We start from the raw sequence: 14874 nt of genomic DNA on the forward strand, positions 1-14874 counted from the left end.
AACTACTGCTAGCAATACTTGGACTAAGGAAAGACTCCTCGTCTAACAGATATTCCTCATGCCTCTCTCCAGAGTCTAAGTCACTTTCAAGCCAATTTTACAATATAGTATCGCCCTAAAACCTTTACATGAGAGAACAGTGACAGGCTTATAAGGACTTTAAATTTTATTAACCTGCACAAATGGACTTAGCTACAAGATTTAGAGGATTATAGCAAATCATTTTGAGAAGTTTTATGTCCACAATATTTTCACAACACTTATAGAACAAATCATAGGTGGTATGTTGTAATTGGTTCTAATTTGAATCCACAACTTATATTACTTTTATGTCTATCCATAATAGCCAATAACAACCTATTACGTAAAATTTGTTGTGAAAAATGTCGTGGACATAACATTTCTCAATAATTCTAGATTGCTTAGCAAGCATAATGACCCAAAAATAGAGAATGTTAGATGTCACATATGCAATGGGTAATAATTAGTTTTCATTTCTTCAAATTTAATCTAATAACAAAAATGTACAAGCCTATCCTAAGGCAAGACAGTCCGAAAATGATTACCATTGTATTCAACTACAAAGATGTATTCAACTTGTTAACCCTGTACAATGCATTTGCAAGAAGTATTCTGAAGGTGTTGAACAGTAGAAGGCTTACCAAAGTAGCCAGATGATGCCATTTGACACTCATCACCAGCATCTGAAAGTGGCCTTATAGGTAGTTCCACTGATTCTTCTCTCATCCCAATTGGCTTTTCCTTTGAGAAAGTTGTCAAAAATATGTTAAGAGCATCCCGCATCCAATCATAACGGCAGAATTTGAATGCTTCCTCTATTGTGAGCTGTAGAAGGTACCAACAATAAAAGTCTTCAATTGAGGGAAAATCTCTATTAGGCAAACCATAGAGTTCGTTGACATGGGATCATATTGCGTAAACCACAGAACTCAAGAATTTGTTGATATAGAATTGTTATTTAAGAACAAATTAGTTTAGCCAAATCAATTCATTACAAAAGTGAAAATGCAGATTGAATGCCCCTTTGTTGATGCATAGAAAACTCATGTACATCAACCTGATAAATGGCACTCCTCGTAAGTTGCTTCTTTAAAGACAGATCGTAAAAACAAAACAATAACCATGGAGATATTCTATTTTGTAGATATTATGATAGTTATAACAGAACTTGAGATTGGTATCCCCATGGCAGCTATTGGTCTTTCAATGTACAATTTCACACATTCTATTGAATATCATTTAATTCCATCAACCTTTATTGATTACTGACCCATTTCCTTTCATGGAGAGCCTGCTCTGGCCAAGAGTCAAGCTCTTCAGTCACCTTTAATGCAAACATAAAGCCTTTACAACCTCCTTCCAGATTGCAGTTGTTCTGTCTGCTCTTGCTTCTGAACACCCAAAATCCTAGTGGGTTTTCCTGAAAATAAGTCAGAATCGGGTTGAATTAAATGACTAATTCAAGAAATAACTATGTCCACATAAAGAACTTAACTCATTTTGATAAAATGAGACATCAAAAGGCATCTTCTGGCATGAATTCCTCAACAAACCAAAAAAAGAAAAGAAAAGAAAGAATGTACTCCTTACTAAAAAGTAAAAACAGCTCAGAATGAGTCTCGCAAAAAGAAATTGGAATGTTATGTTAGATGAAAATCATATTTTTCAAGGATATAAACAAAATAGGAAGGAAAAGTTCAACAGACACTGTATCTGTGCAATTGAAGTGTAGTTTAAAGTTTGTTAAATGCGTGTTTTGAGCTGTCCTTTTTTAATCAAACAAAGGACCACAAACCATTAATTAATTGAGCATATAAACAGCAATTCCAAGATATCCAATATAAGCTTAGCAATTCCTTCTTGTTAGTTGCAAGCTTGCAATTGAAAATGTAAGAGTAATAGCCCTAACGCTGCGCCAAGCACAGAAAAGAAACCTACACTAAGTATTCCTTTCACTCCTGCTTCCTCTAACGCCTCGCGACATGCAGCATCATGCATATTCTCATCCTCCTCCCATCCACCCTGGTAATCAAATAAAGACATTGACATTGAGTCCAAAACATGCATTTATTACATGGTAAAATAGGACATGAAAGGAATCAAATCATGTGCTGAACAAACAAAGCAGGATTATTGATACCTTTGGAAACACAAGATCCTTCCGATTTGGTGAAGAAATCATAAGAACTAGCAATTTATTCTCTGAATTGCTATAGCAAACCTCAACATTCTGCTCAAGCCTGTAAGGAATACACCTATTGTTTGCACCAAATAGGTGAGTATATACAAAAGGTCTATGGCAAAGAAACTTAAAGCATTCCAACCCACACAAGTGCAAAGCATCAGTAGCAAGGGCAATTTAACAATGGAAATAAAATAAAATAAAATTGTAAGGGGAGAGGGGAGGACAGAAGTGGTGAAACGAGAAAATTTCTGTGAATTGGGAGGATAAAGCTTCGGAAATTAGCAAACGCTCAAATGTTCAAATTCTCTACCAAATCCCTTTATTTTGGGATGAATGAGTAAGTTATTATCAAAGAAACAAGATCAATATAAAATAGTTCACCATACCTGAACTAGCAGCGCAGGCTGCATACATAGAAAAACATATGCTACAGGTGCAACTCACGTGCTGCACCTCTTTTAACTCACAAAACTGACTTTATACATTAAAAAAAAAAATTGTAGTCTCCATCTAACATCATTAACGGTGGTGAACTTAACTATCTGATCATCTAACACCCCATTGAATGATATCACACCAATTAAACATCTTATAGGCAGCATACAAGCCACTGGCACTTGAGACCAGATTCCGTGACATGATCCCTGCTCTCAATTTGATTTTTGCAGAGAAGACATGACACAGCTCAAGAGTAGCCCCATGCAACAAGTCTATCTCGAGTAAAGAGTCTATCTTTTATGGCCAACCAGAAGACAAATGAATGCATAGGTATAGCATTATCCCAAACCAATCTCCACCAACTCACTTTTAACATTTTGAGCACAAATCAATTCCCAGCCAGATTTGCATGAAAACATTCCAGATCAGTTTACACCGGACACTTCAGCAAATGGGGAACTGGCAGCATCATAAACAATTCTTTTACCAAATTAATTAAGGCCTTAGAGCCCGTTCTGAATGCCAGTCATCAAGCCAAAGAATCAGCCATGTGAACTGAGGTCTAAGCCGTCTAACAAATCCATTACACTTGCTGGGGACTATGTCATGACGAACCCAAACTAGTTTATGAATTTCCAAAGTTATTTAATTATAGAACTGAGCCACTCATTTTATCTAATTAGGTTCTCTGGCTTTCGGATGAAGTATAACTATTTACATAAGTTATTTCAATGCATTTTTTGTTCATTAGCTTGAATAAGGTAAATTATAGAAAATAATTTAAAAAAGAAAAAGAAAAAGATTACTGTATGCTGGGATTAGAAAGGAAATAGCAGTGACACCGGTAAACGGTTTAACATTGCGAACATTAAAAAAAAAAAAATCATTTACAGCAGAACCATACTCCTAAAGATGATAGCATGGTAAAGCATCACTCAAGTAGACAATTACCTAACTAAACATTACTAAAGTGGAAAAGAGCTACAACTACAAGTCGTTTTTATCATAATTAATATAAAGAGATAACATAAAGTCAATGCTTTGGCCCAGCCGTGTCAAGTGTCAATTACACCGTTTATCACTAACGATATTGGATGTGAAAGAGACATTTTTTTTTTTATCATCCGGAAACACAGTGCTATCGCTATTGCTATTGCTAATGATGCCATGCTACTTTTATCAAGGAAAAGACAATAATCCAAATGCAATATGCGTATAATATAACATTAATTTTATAAGTACCACATGACCTGAGTCTAGCTAAACTGCTAAAGCTAAAGGTACGACACTATAAACTACTACACTAACGATTTTCGGACACGACAAATGTGTCACAAGGAAAATGTGATCATAATTGAAGAAACAAACAATACTTTCAATTCCCAGTCCCTCAAATTTTTTAATTTTTTTTATAAAAAATAAAAAAAGCAAACTAATCCCAAGTAAATTATGTACAGCTAGCTTAAGCGTAAGGTGACTTTTTGATAATTCAATGGTAGAAAGAGGAGAAATTTGAATCCTGAATGAAAATACTCAAAAGAGCCATTTGAGACTCTTAAAAAAGGAAATGGTAAGGTGACTTACCCTGCAACGAGCCTAAGTTGACCCTCGTAGCGTTGTTTCTCTCTTCCTGTTCTGGCTTGCAAAGACGCCATGATAATCTGTAATAACATAGATTTAGACAAGAACCATGGAGAAAGAGACGAGTGAGGGCAGAGCTGACCTGGGAAAATCCGAATTTTTGGAAGTCTAAAACCCAGTGGAAGAGATGCAGAGTAGTGGTGAGCAAGACATGCTTGTTTTGGAGAAAAACATTTAATCCCGAAGTAGAAAGAGAAAGAGTCAATAACGGCAACCGTAGTCAACAAGTCGGCGATGCTCTATGATTTTTTGTCAGCGCTTCCTTGGGACGAAGTTTCACCAATTTTACATACAGAAACAGTAATGATGATGGTGATGATGTCGTCTCTAGATACCTCCTTCATGGAAATACCATGTTTGATGTTTCTCAAGAAGAGATCAGACAAGACAGAGAGGCACAGAGAAAGAGAAAGAGAGAGGGGATCAACGGTTCTGTAAATTCAAAACTGTGACTTTGGAGGGCTTTATCCAATTCTTTTCTCTTTTAAAAAAAAATCAATTATTTTATTATTATTGTTGTCATTTTAGCGATATATTTGAGTTATACTATTTCAAAATACCACGTCACACGTGGGCTCCATCTGACTTGTATATGAAAGAGACAGAGATAAGACTAGATAATCATGTTAATTTTTTGGATAAAAAATGACATAGAAAGAAACTATTGCACTCATGTTATCAAAGATAATTAAGATTCGTTTAAATACCGCTTATTTTGTTAAAAAATTAAAAATAATAAAAAAATTTACTATTCATGCGCTTGACATTGTTCACATGCCTAAAATCACTGTTCAATGAACAGTGCCAAGCGCGCTCAGCTAAAAAAAATGCAAGAAACGTGACGTTAGAAGCGCAAAACACGCTTCCCAAACGCTCACTTAGTATATATGTTATTTTTTTGTTTAAAAAGAGTTTTAACTTATAAAAAATGACAAAGACATTTATCAATTTTTGGTATTTTAAGGATTGAATCTCAGATTTTTTATTCAACTATCACAGACTTTATCAGTTGAACTAACTAAAATCTACTAGTACATATTGTGGGGACTAAAAGGACCTAAGTAAGTATTTGGGCCCTGGGCTTTATTAATGGGCACTAGTTTGTTTTGGACTAAAAGCCCCCTAGAATTGCAGGTCGACCCATGAGTTGAGAGACCGAGGATTCGTCCGAGGACGAATCTCTCCTTGGACAAACTCACGATGACCCTGGGATTCGCCAAAAAGATCAAGGCAGAATTCTGGAAAAACCGTTGGTTAAGAGGGGGATTTAAGCACCCTCCGGACGCAACGGTGTGAGAGAAATATCTCAGAAAAATGTTGTCATTCCACATTAAAGACCCTGCACCTACCTCCCTGGCCACATTAATGGGGAAATGACCCCTGAATAGTAGAAGTCAGCCTTCTTGCTATCATTTGAAGACTTCCAGAGGGTGGTGGATGGGACAGGTGGCTAATAGGGTGATTTGCTTTACACGTGGATGAAGAGGGCAGAAGAAGAAGTATTTAAGGAGGGAACAGAGATAAAGACATCAAAAGGAGACAAATATTAAGAACTGTAATTTTTGAGAGAAGAAAGAAAAATGATATATAAGTTGTCCTCGGCTTACGTCCGAGGAGGTTCATTTTGCCCCGTTTATCTATTATTTGCAAATACTGTAATATTTTAGCATGTTCATCAAGTTTCGAATATCACTAAACTAGATTGCGAGCCCACACTCTACAAATTTCATTGTTTAAGGCTCATTGGGCCTGAGCCCATGTGTGTTTTTGGGTCCAGGCGCGATTGTGCACTTACAATTGGCGCCGTCTGTGGGGATCTAGTGTTGAAGGAACTGGAACACCATGGCAGGCTTAGGTTCACACCATGCAGAATCTCAGGGATCGCAACCTGAGGATCTTTTCGAGCGTCTTGAGCGCTAGAGGGATCGAGAGGGTAGCGTTCACACCGAGTATCCTAGAGCGAGTCATACTCACGATGGAGGAGACAGTGCCACCCATGAAGATGGTGCCAAAGCCATGCAAAAGGAGATCAATCATCTTAAGAGGAAGTTACACCGCGTCAGACGGAGGCATTCGCCATCCTCATCTAGTCTTTCTTCAGGGAGATCCTGGGGAAGTAGTTACAGTTCAAGGTCATGGTCGCCCCCCAACAAAACATCCTCTTGTGAAGAGAATGGCTCACCAGGTCATAGGCACAGGAAGCTCCCCTCTAGGGGCTTGGGGAATGATGTTATGAGCAGGGCGTTGCACCAACTCTCCAAATCACCATTCTCACGTAGGATTGAGAATGGAAGACTCCCCAGAAGGTTCACCCAGCCCACCTTTACCATTTATAACGGCCGAACTGACCCGGTGGAACATGTGAGTCACTTTAACCAGAGAATGGCAGTGCATTCTCACAATGAGACCCTGATGTGCAAAGTCTTCTCTTCTAGCTTAGGACCTGTTGCTATGAGGTGGTTCAACGGTCTGAAAGCTAGGTCTGTAGGTTCGTTCGGGGAACTGACTAGAGCATTCGCGTCACAGTTTATTATATGCAGCAGAGTTCCTCGACCGTTGGACTCGCTGTTGTCTATGGCTATGAAGGACGGCGAGACGTTGAAAGCATACTCCGACAGGTATTGGGAGATGTTTAATGAGATAGACGGTGATTTTGACGAGGTGGCGATCAATACTTTTAAAGTAGGCCTTCCAACCGATCATGACTTGAGGAAGTCCTTGACCAAGAAACCCGTACGGAGTGTCCGTTGCCTCATGGATCGTATTGACGAGTACAAAAGGGTCGAGGAAGACCAATAGCAGGGGAAGGGTAAGGCAAAGGTTATCCCGTAGGAGAGAAGGGATTTCAGATCGGACAAATATCACAACAACAAGCCGAGAAGAGATTACTCCGTACAGTCGGGCTCAGCAACACCTCAAACAGTTAATACTGTATTCCGAGAACCGGTGCACCAACTACTGGAAAAGGTCCATAAGGAACCCTACTTTAGATGGCCCAGTAAGATGGCGGGGGATCCTGCCAGGAGGAATCAGAATCTCTTTTGTCAGTACCATCAAGACGTGGGTCATACTACCAAGAACTGTCGGACTCTATGGAACCACTTGGAGCAGCTTGTCAGCGAAGGAAAATTAAAGCAGCACCTGTACCAACTTAGCGGACAGGGCAGTCAGTTTGGCTCGAATAATCAGAGGAATAATTCATCTCGACCTCCTTTGGGAACGATCAACGTTATCTTCACTGCACCTGGTAGGACTGGCTCATGTCCCACCAGGGTGATGGCAGTTTCGCACTCCCAAGACGAGGAGGGGGGTTCCAAGCCTAAGAGATTGAAGTTGAATGTGCCAGTCTTGGGATTTTTAGAGGAAGATAAGGCTGGAACCATCCAACCCCATGACGACGCCCTAGTGGTCACTCTGAGGATAGGGAATTATGATGTAAAAAGGGTGATGATTGATCAAGGCAGCGGCGCGGATATCATGTATCCTGACTTGTTCAAGGGGTTGAAGTTGAAATTGGAGGACCTCACCCCTTACGATTCACCGTTAATAAGTTTTGAAGGGAAGACTGTTATACCAAAGAGACAGATTCGGTTGCCCGTGCAATCTGGCTCGGAGACGGTTGAGGTGGATTTTATTGTGGTCGATGCATATTCCCCATACACAGCCATCCTTGCCCGGCCCTGGCTGCACGCTCTGGGGGCTGTTTCCTCCACCTTGCATGTTAAGGTTAAGTTCCCTTCGGGGGAGTGCATTGAAGAGATTCTCGGCAGCCAATTAATGGCCAGGCAATGCATATCGGCCGCAGTGCTGCATCAGACCGAAGTGCAGTCCTCGACCTCGGCTGTGAAAGACTTATAGCAATTAACGTCTCTGGATGCGCCCGACGCGGTGACAGCAGAAGAGGCCATATGCGAAGACCTGGAGAAGTTTTTTATATCGGATGATCCCAAAAGGTTCTTCCAGGTTGGGGTATGTTTACCACACCAGGAGAAGATGGAATTGGTGGAGTTACTAAAGAACAACATCGATGTTTTTGCCTGGGACCCCTATGAGGCTCCGAGTGTTGACCCAAACTTCATTTGTCATCATTTGAATGTCAATCCTGTTATTCCTCCTAGAAGGCAGCCCCCTCGGCGTTCCTCCAAGGAACATTCCGAAGCCGTTAAGGAGGAGGTGCTTAAGCTCAAGAAGGCTGGGGCTATTAAGGAAGTTTTTTATCCGGAGTGGTTAGCGCATACGGTTGTGGTAAAAAAGAAGAATGGAAAATGGCGAGTATGTGTAGACTTCACAGATTTAAACAAGGCCTGCCCAAAGGATTCGTTCACAATGCCACGCATCGACCAGCTAGTGGACGCCACTGTCGGACATCCTCGGATGAGTTTTTTGGATGCCTTCCAGGGTTATCACCAAATTCCACTAGCGACAGAAGATCAGGAGAAAACTGCCTTTATTACTCCAACAGGGAATTATCACTATAAAGTGATGCCGTTCGGGTTGAAGAATGCTGGGACTACTTACCAAAGGATGATGACGAGAACGTTTGAATTGCAGCTTGGAAAGACCATTGAAATATACGTGGATGACATGGTAATGAAGAGCAAGGCGATATCTGCGCACGTGAAAGATTTGGACAACACTTTTCAAGTACTTAGAAAGTACAGGTTGCGTCTCAATGCCTCAAAGTGTTCTTTTGGTGTGAGTTCTGGGAAGTTCTTGGGATATATGGTCACTCATAGAGGGATAGAGGTAAATCCGGCACAGGTCAGAGCCATTCAAACCTTATAACCACCTCGGAATCCAAAGGAAGTTCAAAAATTAACCGGAATGATCGCTGCTCTCAGCAGGTTCATCTCGCGGTCAGCTGATCGATGCAGGCCTTTCTTCCAACTGTTGAAAAAGTGGAGGGGGTTCCAATGGTCCGAGGAGTGCGTTGTGGCATTCCAACAACTTAAGGAATATCTTTCCCGGCCACCCATTATGTCTCAGCTTGAAGTAGATGAGGTCCTATTTGCGTACTTGGCAGTGGCCGTCCATGCGGTCAGCTTGGTCCTCATAAGGGACGACGATGGGGTGCAAAGACCGGTCTACTACGTCAGCAAGACATTGAATGATGCTGAGGTGCGTTACCTACTTTTGGAGAAAGCATTTCTAGCCGTAGTTCATGCCACGCGGAGGCTTCCTCATTATTTTCAGTCCCACACCATTGTAGTTTTGACCCAACTGCCTCTCAAGTCAGTGTTGCGTAGTGTCGACTACTCTGGAAGGGTGGCTAAATGGGGGACTATTTTGGGAGCCTTTGACATCAAATTCATGCCACGTACCTTGGTCAAGGGCTAAGTTCTTGCAGATTTGGTGGCAGAGTTTGCCGAACCATTGTTGGAAGAAACTTTGAAGGAATCACACATGGATGAGAAATCAGTTGGCATAATTATGAACGCAAGACCTTTAACTTGGAACGTATCCGTTGATAGGGTAGCTAACCAGAGAGGGTCTAGCATTGGACTCGTCTTGGTATCCCCCGAGGGAATTGTCTTCGAAAAATCCCTAAGGTTGGCGTTCTCGGCTACTAATAATGAGGCCGAGTACGAAGCAGTCTTGGTCGGCATGAACATGGTACATAAGATGGGCGGAAAGGAAATTCACATGCTCTCGGATTCTCAGTTGGTGGTTGGCCAAGTGACGAGGACCATGGAAGCTAGGGACCCAAGAATGCAAGAATACTTGACCCAGGTCAAACGTTTACAATCTAACTTCGATTCCTTTATCCTATCCCACGTTTCTAGAAGTGGAAATACGCATGCAGACTCCCTGGCTACCTTAGCGACATCCTCGGCTCAGAGTTTGCCTAGGATTATCCTTGTCGAAGATTTGCTAGAGCCAGCTCTTACCACTTCTCGTACAGCCCGCGTCTACTTAATAAGGCCTGGACCTAGTTGGATCGACCCCGTGATATCTTTTCTGAAAAACGGCGTTCTCCCAAAGGACAAGTCTGAAGCTGACAAGATCTGTCAAAAGGCACCACGTTTCTGGTTGTCCGAGGATCAAAAATTGTACAAACGATCCTTTTCTGGACCATATTTGTTATGCATGCACCCCGAATAAACGGAGGCGCTTTTGGAAGAATTGCACGAGGGAATTTATGGGAGTCATACTGGGGGAAGGTCCCTAGCTCATAGGACACTGACTCAAGGATATTGGTGGCCGAACATGCAGAGGGAAGCTCAGGACTACGCAAGAAAGTGTGACCAATGCCAGAGGTTCGCTCCTAACATCCATCAGCCTGGAGGAGTTCTTAACCCTCTCTCCAGTCCTTGGCTTTTCGCTCAATGGGGATTGGACATAGTAGGACCATTCTCGAGGGCTGTAGGAAACAAAAGGTGGCTGCTTGTGGGGATCGACTACTTCACCAAATGGGTAGAGGCTGAGCCCTTGGCAAATATTAGGGATGTCGATTCCAAGAAATTCATCTGGAAAAACATCATTACTAAACTAGATTACGAGCCCACACTCTACAAATTTCATTGTTTAAGACTCATTGGGCCTGAGCTCACGTGTGTTTTTGGGTCCAGACGCGATTGTGCACTTACACATATATTAAGTAATAATTAAATTAATTTTTATGAGTATAAGGTATGGTCCTATATGCAAGTGATACAATTCAATGCATATCGACAAATATTTACATTATATTAAAGCGTGTGAAAAACTCTTTTTTGAAAACCGTGACTCTACTATGTAGTACTAGTATCTAATCTACCCATAATCCAATGGGCATTGTGTGGAAATTGGCTACAAACGCAAGTACACGACATGACCCATGAGAGAGAAAACCATGTGTTGTACTTCCCAAAGGTTAGCCTTTAAAAGCTAGAATGTGGAGCCGTGGAGGTACTAAAAAGAGTTGCTACTAAGCCTACTGTAGGAAAATTTGGACTGAAAATGGTTTTGGATCCAACTTTATTCATACTACTGAAATTCAGACTCACTAATCTTTACTTTTCATCCACCCAAAATGAAGAGGCAAACTGCTAGATTAGTTTTTCTACTATCACAAAATTTTGTCAAAATAACATACTAGGAATGATAGACAAATTAGTTGTAGGGGTATTGGGCCCAGTAATTTATAATGGACGGCCCAACAAAGGTCTTTTGGGCTAGAAACCCAAATCCGAAAACATCAAAATGATCGTGGAGTGTTTAAGTGTCCCATACCGTCCGAGGAGTCGATTTGTCCTCGGAATGTTAAGCCGAGGATACACAGTATACGTGGAGGACAGCAGAAAGAGCGGTGGAATGTCTAAAGTAAAGCTGCTACCACCGCCCATATATTAAAGACCCTGTAAATAATACGCTGGCAATAGAGATGGAAGGATGGGACCTAAGCATAGAGCTTGGAACTTGGTCCCAAATCCCAGCGGGCTTTAGGGAAGAATGGATGGGACAAGTATCCAAAAAATGGGGGTTGCGGCCATAAAATGGAAGATGATGAAGAGAAGAGGAGGAATATAAATAGGAGGGAAGGCATACGAAGAAGGGGGGGGCCTTTTGAGAAAGAAAAAGTGTATGATAAACATTATTTGTATCCACACTTGAGAAATACTATTAGAAACTGTCCTCGGAAACAGTCCGAGGAGGAATTCTCAATATTACTCTTTGCAAACGATTCTTTGTTTTGTTCCATTGGGCCCAAAGCCCGTTCTTTTTGTGATTGTCTAAAGCCATCCTTAAAATCTAAATTATAAACCCATCCTCTACAAATTCATTGTGAAAAAAGGCCTTTTAAGCCCATTTTCCTCCTAGTCGTGGTTTGGGAATTTGAATTGTGTCCTTACAATTGGCGCCGTCTGTGGGAATTTAGTTTTTAAGGAAGTTTAGGGCATCATGGTAGGATCGGAACCACCACGCAAAGGTGCAGTCCGTTGGCTCCCGCCGTGAGGATCACTCCTTACGTCCCGATCATGGAGAGAACCGAGAAGGAAGTGTACATACTACACACACCATCGAAGTGCTAGTCATTCGCAAGGAGGAAGTAGAGTTCCTTACGAGAGGAATGCCGTGGCCATGCGTAAAGAGATTGACGGCCTAAAGAGGAGACCGCGTCACGAGAGGAGAAGGAGAACCCCTCCGGCCTCGACCCCTCTTCGGAAGGATCCGAGGATGACAATTACGAGCGGAGATCCGTAACTCCCCCTGTGGATATGTCTCTTCCGAGGAAGACAATCCGCATGGAAGGCATGGCAGACTACCCCCTGTGGGCTTGGGAAATGACGCAATGGGAAGAGCGTTACACCAAATCTCCGCATCACCCTTCGCGCGCGTATTGGAGGAAGGGAGGTTACCTCGGCGCTTCACACAACCGGCCTTCACTCTTTACAATGGTCGGACGGATCCCGTGGAGCACGTGAGTCATTTCAGCCGTAGAATGGCAAAGGCATTCCAGAATGAAACTTTGTTATGCAAGATTTTTCCTTCTAGCCTAGGGCCCGTAGCCATGAGATGGTTTGACGGCTTAAGGGCGGGCTCCATTGATTCTTTCAAAGAGCTTACTAGAGCATTCGGTTCTCGCTTTATCACGTGCAAGAGAGTTCCTCGTCCATTGGATTCTTTACTATCCATGGCCATGAGGGAAGGGGAAACCCGAAAACGTATTCGGACCGATATTGGGAAATGTTCAACGAAATCGACGGAGACTTTGACGATGTAGCCATAAGGACCTTCAAGGTCGGCCTACCAACGGAGCATGACTTGAGGAAATCCTTGACGAAGAAGCCTCGTAAGAAGCGTGCGTCGACCGATGGATCGCATCGACGAGTACAAAAGGGTCGAGGAAGATCAAGCCAGAGGGAAAAGGCAAGGCGAAGGTTATCCCACAAGAAAGGAGGGATTTCGTGTCGGACCGATACAACAACAACAGCCTACGCGGGATTTTTCCAGCAGGCCGGTCACATACCCCCACAAGTGGTCAACACCGTCTTCGTGGAGCCGGCAGAAATTCGTTGGAGAAAATAAGGCATGAACCTTTTTTCAAATGGCCGAATAAAATGGCAGGAGACCCTTTCGAGACGCAACCAAAATCTCCACCGCCATTATCACCAGGAGAGAGGTCACACCACCGAGGACCGTCGCACTTTGTGGAATCATCCGGAACAATTGGTTAAAGAGGGAAAGCCGAAGCAAGCTTCGTACCAACCCAACGGCGAGGAAACCAATCAGAATGGCAAACCACGATGGTCCTTCATCCGTACCTCCTCTAGGTACTATCAATGTCATTTTTGCAAAGACTCGGTAGGATTGGCTCGCCCTCCTTTCGTGGTAATGTCGCTGCTCGAACATTTGCCGAGGAGTCACGGATCAACGAAGAGGATTAAGGCAAGTATCCCGCCAGTCCTAAGTTTCTCCGAAGAGGACAAGATGGGGACCATCCAAGCCTCATGATGATGCCTTAGTGGTAACCCTCGAATAGGGAACTATGATGTAAAGAGGGTAATGGTTGATCAAGGTAGTGGTGCGTATATCATGTACCCCGACCTATTTAGAGGCTTGAAGTTAAGAGTTGAAGATCTTATGCCATATGACTCACCCTTGATAAGCTTCGAAGGGAGAGCCGTCGTTCCAAAGGGACAGATTAGACCGCCCGTGCAATCAGTCCGAGGTGGTAGACGTAGATTTCATCGTGGTCGATGCTTATTCTCCCTATACGGCTATTGTGGCAAGACCTTGGCTGCATGCGTTAGGGGCCGTTTCCTCAACCTTGCATGTCAAAATCAAATTTCATTCTCGGAGACCAGTGGTGGAGTTACTTGGAGTCGGGCCTCCGTGGCTCGACAAAGGTGTCACGGCCGCAATTCTCGCGTCGACCGTAACCGTACTCCCCGTCCTCGGCTATCGGTGAAGCATAGCAATCAAAGTCTCTTCCCATAGCCGAGGTAGATGAGGCAAGATGTGAAGAATTGGAGAAAATTATCATAGACAATGATCCCGAAAAGTTCTTCCAGTGTTGGAGTTCAATTGCCACAGAAGAGAAGACAGCCGATTTTATTTTTAAAGAAAAATATGGATGTGTTCGCTTGGAACGCGTACGAGGCCCCGGGGTTGATCCGAACTTCATATGTCATCATTTAAGGGTCAATCCAACCGTAGTGCCGAGGAGGCAACCTCCTCGGAGGTCCTCGAAGGAACATTCCGAAGCCGTAAAGGAGGAAGTGCTCAAACTCAAAGCGGCAGGGCTATCAAAGAAGTGTTCTATCCCGAATGGTTAGCCCACACGGTGGTGGTGAAAAAGAAGAATGGGAAGTGGAGAGTTTGTGTAGACTTCATAGATTTAAACAAAGCTTGCCCAAAGGACTCATTCCCGATGCCTCGAATTGATCAATTGGTTGATGCTATCGTTGGACATCCTCGGATGAGTTTTCTTGATGCTTTCCAAGGTTATCACCAGATACCTTTAGCCGTCGAGGACCAGGAGAAGACCGCATTCGTCACTCCTACGGGAAATTACCACTATAAGGTAATGCCGTTTGGTTTGAAAAACGCAGGCTACCTACCAAAGGATGATGACGAGGATGTTTGAGGCACAAATTAGGAAAAAA

The 14874-nt window shown here is 42.7% G+C and overlaps 1 protein-coding gene across 1 annotated transcript; it reads right to left on the bottom strand.

Moving 5' to 3' along the window:
- Positions 1–473: 473 nt before the first annotated feature.
- On the bottom strand, positions 474–4741 carry LOC142627294 (nudix hydrolase 13, mitochondrial-like). The gene is made up of 6 exons (XM_075801116.1): positions 4368–4741; positions 4229–4305; positions 2162–2276; positions 1960–2043; positions 1292–1441; positions 474–846 (listed from the first exon to the last, which is right to left on the bottom strand). Exons 2-6 carry the CDS (start codon positions 4297–4299, stop codon positions 601–603), a joined length of 666 nt encoding a protein of 221 aa, XP_075657231.1. The 5' UTR covers positions 4300–4305; positions 4368–4741; the 3' UTR covers positions 474–600.
- Positions 4742–14874: the final 10133 nt, after the last annotated feature.

The sequence above is a fragment of the Castanea sativa genome, chromosome 3 (genome assembly GCF_040712315.1).
Source record: "Castanea sativa cultivar Marrone di Chiusa Pesio chromosome 3, ASM4071231v1".
NCBI classification, from domain to species: domain Eukaryota; kingdom Viridiplantae; phylum Streptophyta; class Magnoliopsida; order Fagales; family Fagaceae; genus Castanea; species Castanea sativa.